The sequence below is a fragment of the Electrophorus electricus genome, chromosome 7 (genome assembly GCF_013358815.1).
Source record: "Electrophorus electricus isolate fEleEle1 chromosome 7, fEleEle1.pri, whole genome shotgun sequence".
Taxonomy (NCBI): domain Eukaryota; kingdom Metazoa; phylum Chordata; class Actinopteri; order Gymnotiformes; family Gymnotidae; genus Electrophorus; species Electrophorus electricus.
In genome coordinates this window covers 4,568,181-4,586,350 of record NC_049541.1, presented here as the reverse complement: position 1 = coordinate 4,586,350, position 18,170 = coordinate 4,568,181, and the positions used below count along the sequence as shown (strand labels likewise).

At 45.8% G+C, this 18,170-nt stretch overlaps 1 protein-coding gene across 6 annotated transcripts in view; it reads left to right on the top strand.

Moving 5' to 3' along the window:
- Positions 1 to 18,170, top strand: part of ptprsb (protein tyrosine phosphatase receptor type Sb) — an 82,435-nt gene that overhangs the window by 42,160 nt on the left and 22,105 nt on the right. For 2 of the 6 annotated variants that reach the window (XM_027027596.2, XM_035528071.1), the window contains exons 7-12: positions 250 to 360; positions 2,006 to 2,017; positions 8,191 to 8,460; positions 8,731 to 9,312; positions 9,524 to 9,660; positions 10,160 to 10,304. In XM_027027596.2, the coding sequence (XP_026883397.2) occupies positions 250 to 360; positions 2,006 to 2,017; positions 8,191 to 8,460; positions 8,731 to 9,312; positions 9,524 to 9,660; positions 10,160 to 10,304 (1,257 nt within the window). Of the gene's footprint in view, positions 1 to 249; positions 373 to 2,005; positions 2,018 to 8,190; positions 8,461 to 8,730; positions 9,313 to 9,523; positions 9,661 to 10,159; positions 10,305 to 18,170 lie in introns of all 6 variants that reach the window. The other 4 variants (XM_035528069.1, XM_035528068.1, XM_035528073.1 and 1 more) reach the window with 2 other exon arrangements.

Below are 18,170 nucleotides of genomic sequence, written 5' to 3'. Positions count from 1 at the left end.
TCCTGTTTCTTCGTGTCTGCCACTGCCTCACTTCCTGTCTTTCCCATGTTCTTCCCGCTTTATTCCACATGCCTCTCAATCCCTCTTCTTCACTGTCACCCCTCTTATTTTTTCTCATTCTTCTGACACCACATCTATGTCTGTCTGTCTCTCCATCCATCTGTTCTTCCTTTGTCACATTGCCTCATTCTCTCTCTCTCTCTCTCTCTCTCTCTCTCTCTCTCTCTCTCTCTCTCTCTCTCTCAATAGGAGCCTTGCAGATTGAGCGGAGTGAGGAGACGGATCAGGGGAAATATGAGTGTGTGGCCTCGAACTCGCAGGGTGTGCGCTACTCCTCCCCTGCCAATCTATACGTGAGAGGTACGGACAACAGTAGGTACTCCGTAGGTAATACTCACTCCACCAAACCTTGCGCAGAGAGCCATCCTTTGGTTTGCAATAGATCCCAAATGCACCAGCAGCAAATGTTTATAATGACCATATATACTACTGTAATTATGTCTTGTTTCTGAACCGAAAAGTTCCAAAGAGAAAGTAGATAAATGCATTGCAGTATTACAAGCAGAGTCAACAACAGTTGCATTTTGGGTGGGAAAATCTTAGACACATACTGTTAAATTCATATTTATTTACCCAAAATGAGACTCTGGCTCATCCATTGAATGTCACAGGGTGCAGAAAACTAAAATCCAAATATTAACTTTTCACCTGCACTGCTCCACAGGTTAACCTCCATTCCCAGTTCGAAGCTTAAGCCATTCAATGAAACTAACTGATATGAAATGAATTGGCTTTACAGGCGCATAATTGTTTCTACAGACTCAGTTAGCGCCGTTTGTCGTTGGGCTAAAGGCCGCACCCTGTTCGCGGGTTAGCAGTGCAGAAAACGCTTATGCTAATTCAGCAACAAGAGAAGAGGATGTGGGTGGGTTGGGTTGGATAGGAGATGGAGACCTGGCAGGTGGACAGTGAGTTGAGCACAGTGGCAATCTGCGCAATCTATCGCTCATGAATAGCACCAGCTGAAGCAGATGTCATACCGTTTGCGCTGTTCATGATCGCCGGTCAGGGCGCTGGGATACAGGTCAAGCTTCTGCTTAAAGCCCAGGGAAGGGTTGAATTCTGCTCAGCACAAGCGCACCTTTCACTTTGGATTAATTACGAATAGGATTAATTCGACATGTGAACACTCTCTGCTCAAAATCTGAACTATAATAGAAGACTGGGCTTAATCTGTGGGCAAGAAACCAACCTTCAAGTCTGCGTGGATCTTAGTACCACTCATCTGACTACAGTAGGATCAATGTGGATTACTTCAACCGCAGAGCACTGATTAGCACTTGCATCTGTAGTGGTCCGAGTGAAGTAGAAATAATCGAATATTTTGCATGACACTGATATTAACTCTACTAACTGAAATTGCAGGTCTTTGTCTGCTTTTATGTTGATGCAATTGTTTCTAACTAATCCGAATATCTGACGTATTGTGGATTTCACTTTTGTTAAGCATGAATAGAACTTTCAAGTAAGTGAAATGGTAGCAAATGGATATAATTTTTTTGTCATCACCAAAAAAGTTACAGTTATCTGCATTGTGACTTGGATTTCTCATGTTCTCAGTTTCCGCTTTATACTTATACTTTCATATATATATATATATTAGTTCAGTGTCAGAGTAGAACTTGCAAGCTAGGATAAATGGGATGAATTTTGGTCGATATATTTTTTAATACCACTGCCTCAAAAACGTATCAAATGGTAAACAGGTTCTGATTGCTGTTGGTCTGGAAGTAATAATAACATGTTTCAAAGAAAAAAAGCAAAGAACGAGAGCAAAAAGGTAAGCAGCGGGTTGGTCGGAGGAGGAGGAGGAGGCGGGGCAGTGGGTGTGGCAGCTTGAAAGTCCTTTGCATTGGCCTATTTTACTCTTTTTCTGTGTTTCCTGGTTTTCTTCTCGGCTCCTCATGTCATTGTGTTCTGCATCAACCCCCCTTACACCCCCCAGAGCTGCGAGAAGGTTGGTGTGTTTTTGGTTCTTTTCTCTCTTTTTTGGCTTTTAAGTTCACATTTAGAAATGTGGGAAATATATATATATATATATAAAGGTACTTAAACAGTAAAGAGTGTATATAAAACAGCACAGATGATGTACCAATGTCAAATCTTGTGGATGTTTCTCCAATTCAAGCAAATGTAGCCAAGCAATAGCCGAAAACACCTGCTAGCTACTGTCTAGGGTTATGTTAGTCTCTTCAGCTGCATTGTGGCATTATTTTCCTGTTTGCAAACCTCCCTTTTACTGTAAGCCCCTCCTTCCTCTGTCTGCACGCATTGCCATGGAAACCCAGCAATTGGAAATTAAGAACTTTCTGCATGATGGGAGAATGTAGAGAATGCTTGCATGCCTGAATGGATTGGCGCTTTCTGATTGGCTCGTCGAATGTCCTCTAGCACTCTGTCTCTCTCTCCTGATGTGTTACTTACACGGTTGCCTGTTGTTTCTGCTGTCATGAATGTCATGAATGGTCTGCATTTGCGTTTTTAGTCCATCCATGTATTTGTGCTCACCTGTGTCTGTTCCTTCAATCGTGCACTTGTCCATGTAGTTTATGAGGTGTGTGTGTGGCTGTATTGTCCACTAGTTGTCTCATAACACTCAGTGACTGATTAGGACCCAGATCCTAAATGGCTGTCAGATATTTGTCTTAATGACATTGGTGATATTTCATCCAGGATATGGTTCTTGGCCCTGTCAGTCAATGGAAATTCATATACAATCCAATACAATCCAATAACTTGCATTTCCAACTATAATATGATCATATTTTAACAACAGCCAGTAGACAGTAAAATAAAATTGTTCACAAGTTATAACACATTCTTAAGAGCCTTGTCCAAATCACAGTAAGCTCCAATGCACTCTGTAAGTGTTCGCAGTGACTTTGTTGTGTATAAAACATCCCTTTCAAATTGCCATTGCTCAGGAAGAGAATAACTTCCATAAGCGATATTGTAAGGACAAACAGCTCCACGGTAGCTGATGTGCGGTGGTGAATTGGCTCAGTACCATCAGCTGTACAGTATGTTCATTTGATGAATTTGGTTCTCGGAAACCTGCCCAGAGCGAAGAATGGCATTTACTTCCATGTCCCTAGCTAAATTCTTTCAGTTTTGCCGTTACGGGAATCATAAATTATGCATTTTAAATTAAATGTTCCTTTAATCTGAGCAAATGCCTTGATTTGTGTTTATTGACCTTGCTTAACTTAATTATGTCATTTTGTTACATTAATTTAATAGTAATAAGTGTAAAAGACCTAAAGGCAGTCTGTGTTCATAGACCATTTAAATGATTCAACTCATTATGTGTTGCAGTGTATAAGTGCGCTTTTTGATGGGCTCACATCTAACAGCCAATATGGCATACAACCCCCATAATCCCATGATGACTAACACTTCAGGATTAATCACCTCATGTTGATTGTGTCATGCAAGACTGTTAATGCAGGTTACAGTAGATCACACAATGTGAGTCGCCACCCATGACAGCAGTGAGCAATATTGAAAAATGTTTGGTCACTCACAATATGCTCCCACTTTCAACTTGTATTATGAAAGCATATTACCGGCATGTTTGTCAAATTGAAGCAAATGCACTGAAGCGATATCTGAAGACGCCTGCTAGCTACCATCCTGGCTGCAGCGTCTGCTTCACAGTGCAAACCACTGACAAGCTGCAGTTATGAGCAATACTAGGGCCTGATTACCTTAGACCTCACAGGGCCTGATTACCTTATTGACATCTTGTAATCAATCCTTGTACAGTGGTATCACTTTGTTCTAAATAAACCTAGTTTTTCTGGACACAGTAGAGTATTTTGGCTCTGGTCCCATGCACCTGTGTGTGTGTGGGATTTTTTTTTGGGGGGGGGGGGGGTTCTCACTGTTTTGCTGGATTTATTTAATTATTTCTTCCTTTTTTTGTGGGAAACCCATTTGTTTGGGCTCAGACAGCAATGTATTTAGATAATGAGATGCCGAAAGCTCTCAAATCCTGCTTGTCCGCAGAGTATCGATGAAAGTCAAATGAAATGTTATGACGGTTCAGAGCAGCGTGGGGCCGAGCACAGGGGAAAACGCGCAGCTTGCTCGCTCACGCTGCGTGTGATCATCGCTCCGTCTGGAGAATGGGGGAGAAAAGAGGAAGAGTGGAACTCACTCTGTCTGATGAGATCTGTGATCTTTCTAAAGGTCTGTATGGATTGCTGCAGGTAACGCGTGCCCTTCTAATACAGACCCGAGACCTGTGGCGAACCCATTTCCTCTACCGGCCTTTGCAAAAAAAAAAAAAGATACCGACCACAGATCAGCTCCGAAAGGACATTATGACATGGTCAGTTATGACACGCAGGCCCCATCGAGCCATTTGGACTTGGTCCAGATGGTCTCCTGCTGTCCCTTACAGCTGTCTAGAAAATGGCTGTCCTTTGGCCTCCTGCGTCCTGGCAGTCGCTCGCAGACGACTGCTTTATCGTGGCTCTTATGGGCGCAGTAAAATTATAAGCCAATAAGCTACACTTTTATTTGCGAAGCGCTGGCTGCCATCCCAATGACAGCAAATGTAATGCGAGAATTCAGTTTAACATGTATATCCTTCGGCGCTGGAACCGACTTGCCTAGGCACATTACTGAAGATTTCCAAACGCTGTGCACATCTCAGGGCTATTGTTCCCTTCTTCCTCTGTGTTTTAAGGACTCCAAAAAGAACCTTTAACAGGAGATAATGATAGAACCTAAATGAATACATCAATGTTTTTCTTAACTCTGAGGTAAATATTTTTCATGTCTAAATGGCTGGTTATTCAAACGTATGCTATCTACTGTAATCAGTTTAAAAAATGGTGTTTTGAAGCAAACCTGCCACATACTACGTTTTTTCCATTTTATTTTCCGTCTTTATTTTCTTGCATTTATGCAACAACGCGCCGTGAAGTTTTGACGATCGTGCCATTAGCTTTCTTCCAAAGCCTTCTCCCCCTCCCCACGGAATGCTCTCTGTTGCATATGTGAGATGTCGAAGTTGAAGCGTGTCTGGCGTCTGGGTCAAATGCTGCATGCCGTGAATGCTGTGTGCTCTTGGTGCAGTGCCGCTGGCTTTGACCAGATACGTCTCAGTGATGACTAATAGCATTGCATGGATTCATCATCATTACGCTAACACTTCCCAAGTCAAGGTAATGGCTGTTCTCGGCCTACTGTTTGTTTGATGTAATAATTTGTTGTCCAATTCTGGGTATCCTCTGGCTAATGCTAAAACTGTAAAACTGAAATGGGTGAAGTTCTTTTTTTTTAAACAGTACATGCCATTTATGATTCTTAATAAGCTGTCCAAAGCCAAAAATATTTATAATGAGATATAGTTAATCAAAGCATTTGTCATGTAAGCAAAATGATTCGTAGTTGATGGCCGGTCCCGCCTCACAGGCTTCTGTAGTTACGCCCTCCTATCGCGTCACGTCTTCATATGACCCTCTTCCCTCTACCCTCCAAAACCAGAACCAAAAAACAAGACAAACCACCACATGCACAGGTGACCTGATTACGGAGAGGCCATGCTAAACAGATTAGCCCGAAGCTGATGGAGTTGTGTCTGACACTAGTCTTAGGGGCTTATGTGTTCCCTGCAGCCAAAGGTGGCACTCAGAGCCTGAACCTGAGCACGAGGGGCCTCAAAGCCCCAGAATCAAACGCGTGCTTTGCTCAGGTACCTGGCTCAGTTCACAAAATGGCAGCCTCCTCTTGGACTGCCTCACCTGCAGCCGACGTACAGCGCCACGTGCCCTGCATTACAGCAGCAGGCTCTGTGTTTCATCCCAGCACGTTGCCAGATACTGACCTACGCCCCTTTTCTGAAGCGCATACCCTCTCTTAAAGACGGAATGCTGTTACGTTGCCACACTGAGACTGTTAAGGAGTGGACGTTGGTGGCTTTACACGATAACCTCCTACTCTTTTGTGAAAATGGTTCTAACTGTTTTGAGTGCAGTACTCTAGAGTAGTTCTGGCTATTTATATTCATCTGGTTATTAGTATAGGCTATTAGATGCCCTTTAAAATTGGAATGCACGTTTGAATGAATAGTGAAGGCTAAAAGCTGTGAACTGACTAAGATGTATGCCCTAGCATTGGTGGGCTTTGAGCGTAGCCCCGCCCCTCTATTCTCTACTCATCCATGCGAGTCTGTCTGTCCCCTGTCCCCTGTCCCCTGTCCCTTGTCCCCTGTCCCCTGTCCCCTGTCCCCTGTCCCCTGTCCCTTGTCCCCTGTCCCCTGTCCCCTGTCCCCTGTCCCCTGTGCATTCCTGTCCCCTGTCCTGTGGCTTGTGATTAGAGAACCGTCTGATCCTCTGTACGCTCCCGCCAAACCTGACAATGATCTGGATGTCTCGCCACGCCCCCGAGTGGGGCCGCGTTTGTAAAGCCGCAGTTCTCAGGCCACCTGCTCTCCTGCATCGTGCCCTTTCTGTCTCCTTTCTTGCGTTCCTCTCGCGCTCACTCTGTCATTCTTTTCCTGTGCACTTCCTTCTGATCTCTGCGTCTCGCCCTCTCTTTCCCTCTCCATCTCCACCCTCGCACTCCTCCACCTCTCTCCATTCTTCGCACCTTTCGTCACCTTCCTTCTCCATCCTTGTGCTCAGTGTTAGCATCTCTCGCGTCCACCGTGGGCACCGGCATAGCCTTCGATTTTCCACTTTCTTTTGTTCTCTGGTTTTTTATTCATTTATTGTTTGTTTGTTTACTCAGAGTGAGCTAGATCTGAGCTAGACACAGAAGTTGTTTCCTGTTTCAATGTTTCGGTGTGCAGGAGTGAGGAACTGCACTATCGTGGCTTATTATAATCGAGTGTGAACAGAATAGGACACATTTGACACCGCATAAAATTTGTACCCCTCTGGATTAAGTGTTACACCGTATGCACCTCTTTTGTGTGATACTAATGTGAGAGGTTTATTTTAGCTCACTAATTGTGTATCTAATGCCTTTAAAATAAGATGCTTATAAGGAGGCCTATATTAAAATATAAGTTACGCCTGTTAAGCAAGCTTGTCAGGCTAGGTAAGTATGCTCAGGATATGCCATCTACTCTTCAGATTTGCCAAACACGCTAGCATCAAATATTTGCCAAAGGCATTTGAATAGAAATCTGTTTTGCTTTGCTTTAAAAAAAAACCCAACCTATCCTGTTCGTCCTGTGAGCCCACTCTTCCGTCCTGCTTTCTGCGGTGCAGATGTCACCGTCCAGGTGTGCAAGAGACCCGTACGGTCCCACTTCCTTTCACCTCCTCAAATCCCCATCTGACACGCTCGTTCTAAGAGTGCGCACGCATCAGGACAAACATTTGCCCCCCCCTAGACTTACGGCGCCTATGGAGTCGATAGATGCACCTATTGATCAGGGCCGTGTTTGATCTTGAAAAGGCTAGGCCGGATCAAGCTCCGAAGGCGCACAAATCCCATTTAAGTTTGCCATCGCGCGGAAAAGCCATGTGGAACTGAGGGACTTAGGACTGGCGGGAAAACTTGATGCAGAAATCGTCTGCTCGATTAAAGCTCACCAGAACAGCATGACTGTTTGAAAATATGCATCATTATCATTTCTCTCTCCCTCCCAGCCGAGCTCATAATGGCAGCGTGGTGTTGTTAGAAAACACCGCCTAGGTGAAACGTAAATTGGCATTAAGAGGGAAATCCTCTGGAGTTTTTGAGCAATTGTTTGTTTACGTTTTTTTTTTTTGGTCTCATTGTTTTGCTTTTTTTTCCCCACCTTTTAGTTAGTCACATATGGCTTCATGGCAGTGTCACTGGTGTTGAGTCAAGCCCTACAAATTTAAGACTAATTTAAGCTTCTCAATACTAATAATAGCATTATTGCTCCTACAAAACTTGCTGTTAGTTTATTGGGTCACCTGGTGGACCTTTCCTTTGCCTTAGGAATTGACATTAACATGTATTTTAATATTTTCTGGTACCATACATTTATGTTAAGCAACATGAGAGGTTATATGTGCTTGCTCCGTTGATTTCAATGACCAGGAGTCTCAGACGTGTCTATGTGAGCATGTGGCACCCGCACATCCTCTCAGCATTATTGTTATCTCCGTCTCTCCCTCTCTCCATCTGTGTCTGTCCCAGTTCGTCGTGTGCCACCTCGGTTTACCATCCTGCCCTCCAGCCATGAGATCATGCCAGGCGGCAGCGTGAACATCACGTGCGTGGCGGTGGGCTCGCCCATGCCCTACGTCAAGTGGATGCTGAACGCAGAGGACTTGACACCCGAAGACGAGATGCCTGTGGGGCGGAACGTTCTGGAGCTCAACGGCGTGCGCGAGTCGGCCAACTACACCTGCGTGGCCATGAGCAGCCTGGGCATCATCGAGGCCGTGGCACAGGTCATCGTTAAATGTAGGCAGGACCCTTCCGCAGAACCCGTGGTCTGGTTGGCCATCGACAGAGCGATGCGAGCCCGTTTAAATACAGTTCTGTGAAATCAAGATTTAAAACTTTGATGCAAGTGTGTAACTCAAGAAACCCTTGTCCAAAGAGAGAATTTTCTGTTAATTGGTGGAATTTGTTGATTTGAAAGTCACCATCTGTTGTTTATCTTGATGGCAGCTCTGATGTAATTACTTTTTCTCACAAAACTCACTAAAGCACTTTTGCGTTCTTTGACAGCATTACCCAGAGCTCCTGGGACCCCTATCGTCACGGAGACGACGGCCACCAGTGTTACCATCACTTGGGACTCGGGAAACCCCGACCCAGTGTCCTATTACATCATCCAGTACCGTGCAAAATCCCCTGACAGCAAGTTCGAGACAGTGGATGGCATCACAACCACCCGTTACAGCATCGGGGGTCTCTACCCCAACACTGAGTACGAGATCCGCGTCTCAGCCTTCAACACCATAGGGCAAGGCCCGTCCAGCAACAAGGTGGAAGCTAGGACCGGAGAGCAGGCGCCGGCCAGCCCGCCCCGGAATGTCCAGGCTCAAATCATCTCGCAGAGCACGGTGATCGTGAGGTGGGAGGAGCCGGAGGAGCCCAACGGGCAGATCAAAGGGTATCGCGTCTACTACACCATGGACCCATCTCAGCTGATGAGCAGCTGGCAGATCCACAACGTGCAGGACAGCATGATCACCACAATCCAGAACCTGATATCATCTGAAACATATACCATCCGCGTGCTGGCCTTTACGTCTGTGGGGGATGGGCCTTTCTCGGACCCTGTGCATGTTAAAGTCCTGCCTGGGGGTGAGTAGGAGGAGCCCAGGTAAAGGTTCCCATGGGAACGCACATCCCAGCTTGAGAATTAACTTTAATCTTTAAATTCACAAATTTCATCAGCTTTACTACAGATCATTTTCTAAAAATGCTTTCTACAGTTATCACAAATTCTAATGTTTGATGATTTTTTAATGTTTATCAACCCATCATTTCATGTTTTTAATGAATTCTGTTTCAGTCCCGGGTCAGCCAGGGAAGTTTCGAGTTGGCAGAGTGCGAGATACGAGTGTGGAGCTGATCTGGGACCCTCCGCACTCTAAAGAGCCTATCAAGAGCTACGAGCTCATCTACAAAGCAGCCAAATACAGCGCTCAGGTAGGACCCCCTGCTTATTATGGGTGCAGCTGGTAGAACCCACACTGGCATGGGGGGATAAGGCCCATAGCATCATGAGGATATGGCAACCCAAACAATTCAGACACAAGTCACAAGCAAGGCTTTTAGTTAATGCCATTATCAGTTATGTTTTATTTTCTATAGGTGTAACAGAAATGTTTTTGTCATTTTGATAAAAAATTCTGATGACCGCTGCCTTGGTTTAGAGTTCGTTAAAATGAAAATGTGAATTTATTTTTTAAGAGGTAATGCAAATTTAACTGTGGTGGTGTTCAATGTTTCACTTTATGTATATTTCATTGTATTTCAAATGTTTTCTATTCTTTGTTGAACTTTTATTCTAATTTATTCTGCCTTTTCTAATCATCTTTGATAAATGAGCTGTGCAGCTGCTCACCACTGTAAATAAGAATTTGTTTTTAAATGGAAAATTAATTGGCTGGTTAATTAAACAAAATTCCATCGTTCATACTCCCAGGAAAAGAAGAGCTTTGAGCCCAGGTCCTCCTACATGGTGGAAGGTCTGAGAGCAAACACCGAGTACACCTTCATTCTGGCAGCCATTTCCAGCAAGGGCATTGGAGCGTTCACCAACGAGATCACCCAGCGCACCGCACAAGCCAGTATGTTCCACCAGCAGTTCACTATTGCACTGCTCATATCCACAAGTGTCGTCTGCAAGCCTTAATAAACCCACTTCTCCTTGTCTCCCATTTTGGGTTCAGTGATTCAAAATGGCTGACTGTATGCCACACCTTTGTAACCTCTGTTTCAATGCGGCAGATGGACAGGCCAACCATGTGACCTTGCCATCTGACCCGTACTGGCAGCTTGAGGACACTTGCATATTGTTTCTCTTAGGGATTTGTGTATATTTTATATCTGGCGAACTACTTTAATGTCTTGAAAAATACTTCAATGGAAAGGAGACATGGAGGGGTGGATTGGTGAGGAATATCTTAACCGTGCTATAGATTTTTCTCATCGATTATGAGGGCTGTTCTCAGTCTCTCTCTCTCTCTCTCTTTGCTCAATCCCATTGCTGCGTGTGAAAGCAAACAGGGAAAGTCATGCATGCCTTACACGCACATGCCTTAACACAGATCAAGCTATAACATTTCGCAATGTTGTAGCCGCTGCCTTTCTACTAGGTCCTCCTGATATTCATTCAGCCATCCACCCACCTTCCATTCAAACATTAGCTACTTATTAATTCAGTAACTTTTTCATTTATCTCTCTGTTTTGCCAATTACCCATGCGTCAGTGCCGTGTGACCTTTATGATGTGTGTGTGTGCGTGTGTACTGTCATTTGTGCGTTGCATTTTTACATTGGTGAAAGGAAGCATAAAAAGCCACTAACAGGTTGGATGGGATTTGGGTTTGTGTACTTCTCATTTTCTCCTTCTCTCCTCCTATTTATTTTCACTCCTCCCTCAACTCTGCCATCCTACTTCCCTTAACCCCTAGATCCAATACAAGATGTTCACTGAATGGCTTCACACCACTCTATTTTCCTTAGGTTTTTCTGGGCTTTTTTTTTTTTTAGATTAATCCTGCATTTATAGTATGTGTTCGCCTTGCAAATTTCACTGTGATAAACACACCTGGCGTCTCTTTTCACACCTGTAGGAGTAGATTGTTCTCTGCTAAAATGATGAAAAATGAGTGCAAACTCCTGATGGAAAGCAGCACCCGGGGGCCAGTCTAGCGGTAAGTGTGGACCCGTCCGGTCCCAGGAGGGGCTGGCATCTCCAGTGAAGGGCCTTACTGCAGTGCCAGCCTAGAAGTTGCCCTTGGCTAGGCGCTGGCATCAGCCTCAGGAAGCGTCTTCACTTATTTCCGACTTATTTCCGATCCATTTAGAGGAAGTGAAATTATAATGCACTTGACCTGAGGGTTTGCAAGCTGATTGACTGCAGCTTAACATGGTGATGGAGGCCGTTTTCAAACACCTGTCCATTACATATTCACATGCTGACAGGCATCAGTTGCCCATGTTGATATGCTAATACCCTTTGAGATCACATCCTTACAAATGTCAAGTTCTCGTGTTCATGAATATTATTTTCACATAGAAATGTGTGTGAAGACACCAAAATACCAAATTATTTATATGTGAAGGCTGTTTATTTTCATTGTCATGGCCTGGACCACATTTGCCGGAAAACCTTGTAATGCACGTCTTATCTACATGATTTTAAAACATGTGATGTCTTGGCACCGAATGATTAAAAACTGTCCACTGGTTTATTATTTTGGTCGGTTTTTGGTGATCAGTTGACTGTTGACTGTAGAAGCTGATGGGTTTAAACTGATTACTTGGTTTTCAAAACCTAGTGGGCAGGGACTGTAGAGGGAAGCCCAATCCGGACAGCAGCCTCCTTCTGGTTTCCCTGTCGCCAGGAGGACTGTGTGGCGGTCTGCATGTGCAACGTTGTTCAGGTGTGGCAGGGCATGGCGCTGGAACCCCGCCCTCTCCCCGCCCTCTCTCCGCCCTCTCTCCGCCCTGTCCCTGCCCCCTCTTGCCACTGTCCCCGCCCTCTACCCGGCCTCTCCCCCGCTGTGGAGGAATACGGCAGCGTGAGATAAGTGTACCTTCTCATCACCTCGTCCTTGTGAATTCCAGCTTTGCAGTCAGATCTCGATCACAGCCTTTATGCCGTTTAAACCGAGTCTGCACCGCAGACGGTTTGCCTCTACGCTTCTGGTTAACACCGTGCAGTGTGCTGCCTCTATGTACGACTACTGAAACATCATCACTTAACAGTGTCCAATACATAGTCTGTATCTCATCTTTTTCCACTTCTGTCTGTGCATATGCATACCAAGAACAAACATCTTTACCTTTACTAGTAAAGGGGTAATTCTGTAACATTAAGATTCGGGCAAAACAGTCCATAAACTTACCATTCATTTAAGGAATCCATAATTATTCATTAGTCTTATAATATCATGGGGGGTGGGGGTTTGTTCTGGGAATAACCTTTTGTATTCCAGTTTAATTTTCACAGACAGCTTCCAATATCCATATGGTAGCTTCATAAATCATCTAGTCTCAAGGTCCCAGAACTGAGCTCGGATCGCTTTAGTTCTCATATTTCCCACTGCTTAAGAGGTCCCGGGTCAGCTCAGAAGGCCAACACCGGCCTCGTGGCAGCTACTGGTGGCTTCCCGCAGAGTGCTGACCTGTAACCCGCGACCTGCAAAACGACCTTTCTCCAGTGTATATATTTCTGTAGCTAAGCCCAATTAGCCACTGCAAGTTCCTTTGACACTGGTCGGAGATAACCATTTTTGAAAGCAATCATGCGTTGTCATTATTTAATTTTATGCGCCATCTTCGATGAAGCTAATTGAATCATTTTTTGCAGCACCTCAATTATTACGTTACATGACCCTGCATGCCAGCTGTGATAGGATGGTAGCGCTTCTCATGTGTAATTGAGCTGCCTTAGTTCACAGGCAGAGCCTGATCAGTTATATTGATTATTAGGACAGCTTGGTGCGGATCCCATTATTGTTAATAACCCTCTCTCCCCTCGATCTTTGGCTGTCGGCTCACGGTTCAGCAGTCCCGCGTTTGCCGGAATGGTTTTCATTAGACGTCAAAGTTCCTAATTAACTGTGGTGACGTTCGCACTAATGTCATCCATTACTGACGATGTAGTCGTGGCAACCCAGCGTTCTCACTTCGAAGCACGAGAGTGGGACGAAAAGGGACGAGGGTGGGTAATTCTCACATGGATGCCCTAAAACCACCTGCGTTAAGTACACATGCTCGCCTTGCACTGGACGCTGAGCCTCGGTTAATGGTGCACTGGTGACCAGTTTAACACCGCATGTGTCGAGCCTAATGACCGCGCAAGCCGTGAGCCAGGTCGAGTTCTTTTTAGAGACTGTATGGTTGGGAGAAAATGGTGCTTTGACTGAATCTTAGGGTAAGGTCTCATGGTTTATGGGTGCGGTCTCTTGTGTTTCCTTTAGAGCCATTTTGGTTGTCATTAAACCTTGATGTTCTGATGGGTTTATGGTTTCTGTTAGTTTGTACTGCTTTGTCGTTTTATTTGATCAGATCGGATGCCTTGTAGCGGCTCCCCCATTCTGCCTTATATGAGTTAGTGGAACCGGTATCGGTTGCAATATGGACATGTTCTTGTAAATCACATTTATGCATATTACAGTGCCACTACACTATAATGTTCATAATGGGCTGGCTATGGGCACAGTGTTATGGGTGTATGGTGGCTTTTGAATTCAGCAGAATACATTTATGCGATGATTCCATGGACAGCCTACTGTGCAGTTCTGCCTGAGGACAGAGGCAGCCTCTCGCTCAGTCTACCCTTTTAAGTAGCTCAGGTTTCCAATTTATTTCTCTTGTGCTTTATTTTATTTGTCACGTATTTGATCTATCTTGCACTTTAGCGCTTTAACTCGGATGTGAATTGCAGATGGTTTTCAGTTCATGTGAGCAACCAAATGTACTTTCTTCCTTTCTTTAGGTAGCCTTGATTATCCGGCTTCAAAAGATAAGCTGATTTGTGCCATATGCTGGGGAGGATCTAATAATCCCTCTAAAATCTTAAAGGCTCCACCTCCTTTCTCAATAACCCTTGATGAATCCTAAATGAAATGACATGATAAGAAGCGCAGCAATGTCACCAGGCTTATTCTTCCTCCCTATCAAACCGGCACCATCTGGACCCGAAACTGATCCTTTTCCTCCTCCAGCCCAGATGTCCATCCGTCCATCCGTCCATCCATCCATCCATCCATCCATCCATCCATCAGTGTCATTTTTGTGCTACAGCAGAATGAGGGCTGACAAGTGACAGTTATCCATTACACACTCACTTTCCCTCTAATTAGGTTCTCTGGTTCAATATGCTCCTCTCCATGTCGGCCAGCCAGCTGTCGTGCTTTAGCTGGCTGCTGTGATCTAGAGAGCTCCAGTTAACAGTGCTGTTGTTCTGTAGTAGCTCCTGATGTGGCATAAGGCAGAGGCCCCGTTTTCAACACCATCACATTGATAAATGGCGTTCATTTCATTTTCCTTATTCATTGTCTGTTTCAAGGGACTTTTATCTGTTACGTTGGGAACCAAATTTAATTTCTGACCCATAATTAGTTTTATTGATTTGCTTGCCATCCTCAGGGCAGGACATTTTGTCTGGTACCTCAGCCCTGTCATCTGGTATTATTGAATTTTTTCCCTTTCTTTTTAATTCATTTTATTTGTTTGCATCACTCCACCCATCTCTCGCTTTGCTTTCCTCCGTTTATCAATTCGCTGCACCCCTTTTCCCCTGGCTGTTGGTGTCCATCCCCGCACAGGCCCTGGGCCTCCACCCTCGAGCAGGAGCTCCAGCTGCTGCCCCATGCCGGCCGAGGCGCCCGGCGTTGGGTGGAGGCTGTAACGTGCCCCCGTGGCCACATCGCGCCCCCGTCCAAAGAGCGCTGCGCTGTTGTGTGGGACGCACAAGTTTCTCGGTGACGGTCCGGCAGCGGCTCGCACGAAGCGTACCTCTCGATAAAGAAACCCCTCACTGAACCCATTATGATGAAGAAGCCGTTCACTGTCCTCCTTTCACTCACTTTCCAGCAGTGTGGCAGACTGAGTCACATGCCAGGTGAAGATGGACACATCATTTCACAAGCTCACCAACTGGTTCAAGACGTTCGTTCTCTCGCCGGGCATGATTCACGTGCTCGATGGCGTAGGTCCAGCGACAGGCGTTCACTCTGTTTGAGTCTTGAGGAAACCGCTATTAAGAACTGTGAATAGGCCCGGAGCCTTCATTCACAGCTTATGTTCGTGTCTTTAAAACTTTATCAATGCACGGAGTAGTGGCTCGTCGGATTCTGCCCGCTGTTGTCATGGATACGGACGGCTGTGGTCTGGCGAGACAGTGCCATTGCTCCTAGCAGAGGGGGGAGGGGGTGGCATCACGGTGAGCTGCTAATTGCTAGGAGACGTGGACGCTCCAGGTTCAGTGTGTGTGTGTGTGTGCGCGCGTGTGTGTGTGCGCGCGTGTGTGTGTGTGCGTGTGTGTGTGCGCGTGTGTGCGCGTGTGTGTGCGTGTGTGTGCGTGCGCGTGTGTGTGTGCGTGTGTGTGTGTGCGGGGGTGCTGTTGGTGCATGAGGTGAGTTTATGGGTGTGCCTATGAGGCGGAGCCACGCGAGAGTAAGAGAGATGGAGTGAGTGAGGAGCAAAAATAGATGTGGGAAAATGACGTAATCCTCATGATGCTTTGTCTGGGGATTGTTTTTCTGCAAACTCCCTGTATATCACTTTCAGTCCAAACTCAGGCCCTGCAGCATCAGATTACAGTTCAGTTCAGTTCATTCCTTGAACTGTCCCTGAATGTACAGTCAATGCGGTATGCAAATGTAGCATCACTGTATTGTACTAATAAGCACAACATTTAAAAGAAAACTGTGAAGGAGACCCTGCAGATAAAAGCAAATACTTCCGGTTAAGGGAACCGATCTCTGTGGCCTGAAGGTGTCATCACCGGTGGGTTGGTTGGGGCCCGGGGCTGTTTTTGCCTGCAGAGGGCTGAAGCTCCCACACCTTCCGGTGTCGTGCCGTGATGATGTCACCCCTGTTTTTTGTCCGGGCGGCAATTTTTGCAGCTGCTCTGCTGTGACACCCTGCCTGTCTGTGTGACCTGGTAGAGCATTTGTTACTTTGTGACTGCTGTGCGGATGAGCTCAGAGGTCTGTGTGTGTGTGTGTGTGTGTGTGTGTGTGTGTGTGTGTGTGTGTGTATGTACATCCATGCACTCCGTAGTTGCCTGGGGTGCCAGGATTTGCTGCCGTCTTGGCAGTCAGCAACAGTCAGCCACAGTGCTTACTGTAACCACTGTAACCGTGCTCACACGCTCGCATGGCGATCAGCGAGTCTTCAAGTCAACTGCACATCAGAGTCACAGTGCTGCCACACCCACCAGTGATGTCATGGCAAGCAGATGTTAGATCATAAACAAACTCTTCCCTAAAACTCCCTGCCACAGTCCCAAACTTTGATGACTGTGTAAACTTTGGTTGTAATACTTTGGTTGTATTCCACAAAAACCTGACCGTGTTTGTGCGCGTTCCTACAGGGTGAGGCTGGATCATACTCTGTTCTTACAGTGTGTTATAGCACTGTAATATAGTTAGTTACTTTTGAATATGAAATAATATGTAGACAGTACAATGAGTCTTTGTACAATGCGGTGTTGTACAGTGCGTAATGTTCTGCATCAGCCGTTCTAAATGACTAAAATGAATGAGTAATAACTGCAGTATAGTGATAATGAAAGACAGAGAGTCTAAGAACTGCCGCGTGGTTTGTGATGTGTAGCCGGCAGAGACAGAAATATCATTCTAGAGTACAGGAGCACTTCACTAGTGAGACGGCGACTTGCAAGAGGAGTGGAAGTGGTCGCCTCTGTCTGTCGCTGCCACTCTTTCTTTCTATTCCATTGTCTCCTTCCCTCTCTCTCCACCTCTGGCTCTCTGTCCATTTTCTTTTAACTACATCGCTCTCTCGCGCCTCTGTCTCCTTTTTCTTTCACTCCTACGCTCCCCCTGTTCTTGACTCATTCTTCTCACATTCCCTCCCTCTCTTCCGCTCTCTCTCTCTTTTTTTTGCTTTTCTCTTCCTCATGGTTTCTGTGTGTGTGTGTGTGTGTGTGTGTTTTCTCTTCCTGCTGGCTCTGTGTTAGTGAAAAACGGATGATGCAGCAGAATATGTGAGTATGGCAGGCAGATGAGGTGAGGCACAACTGAGGCTAAGGGCCACGCGTGTGTGTGTGTGTGTGTGTATGCGCACTCCCTGTGTGTACATGCACGTGCATGCGTGTTTATGCGCATGCTTGCACATGTATGTGCGTGCGCGAGCGCGCGCGCGTGTATGCGCTCGTGCTGTTGCATAAACCTGGTTATAAAATCTCCTCGCGAAGCCTGATCTGGCCTCTGCTCTGTGCCGGATGTGCTGTCTCACCGTGGAGACAGACGGGCTTGAGGCCGTGCCAGGGCACAGATCAGGGACTCCCGCCCGTCTCTCCGCCCCAATGTCTGTAGTGACAACCGATTGCACTCTACAGGCCGACGGCTTCCCTTATTTCTAAACTTTAGATGCTAAGCATGAGCTCTATATTGTGAGAGGGTTTTAAAAACCCAAAGGAGGACAAGAACGACATATATAAATGAAAGAATGAATGAAAAGAAGCTTTGGCTTGTAAAACTGAGTAGTAAGTGTACCATGCTGCAACCGAGCCATAGCCGCGCATTTCCCCTGCCTTGCTGAGTCATTTGTTGAGTAGTAAACGCAGAGTACTTCCCTGTACCACGAGGCAGAGCCACTCTTACCCACGACTTATGCATGGCGCTTCATTATTGTGGTCCACCAGAGAGTGCGGACCTTTCAAACCCGCTGATCTGATATGCAAACGGAGCAACGAGCCGAAGGCTATTAAAGAACAGTAAAAGAATTAACAA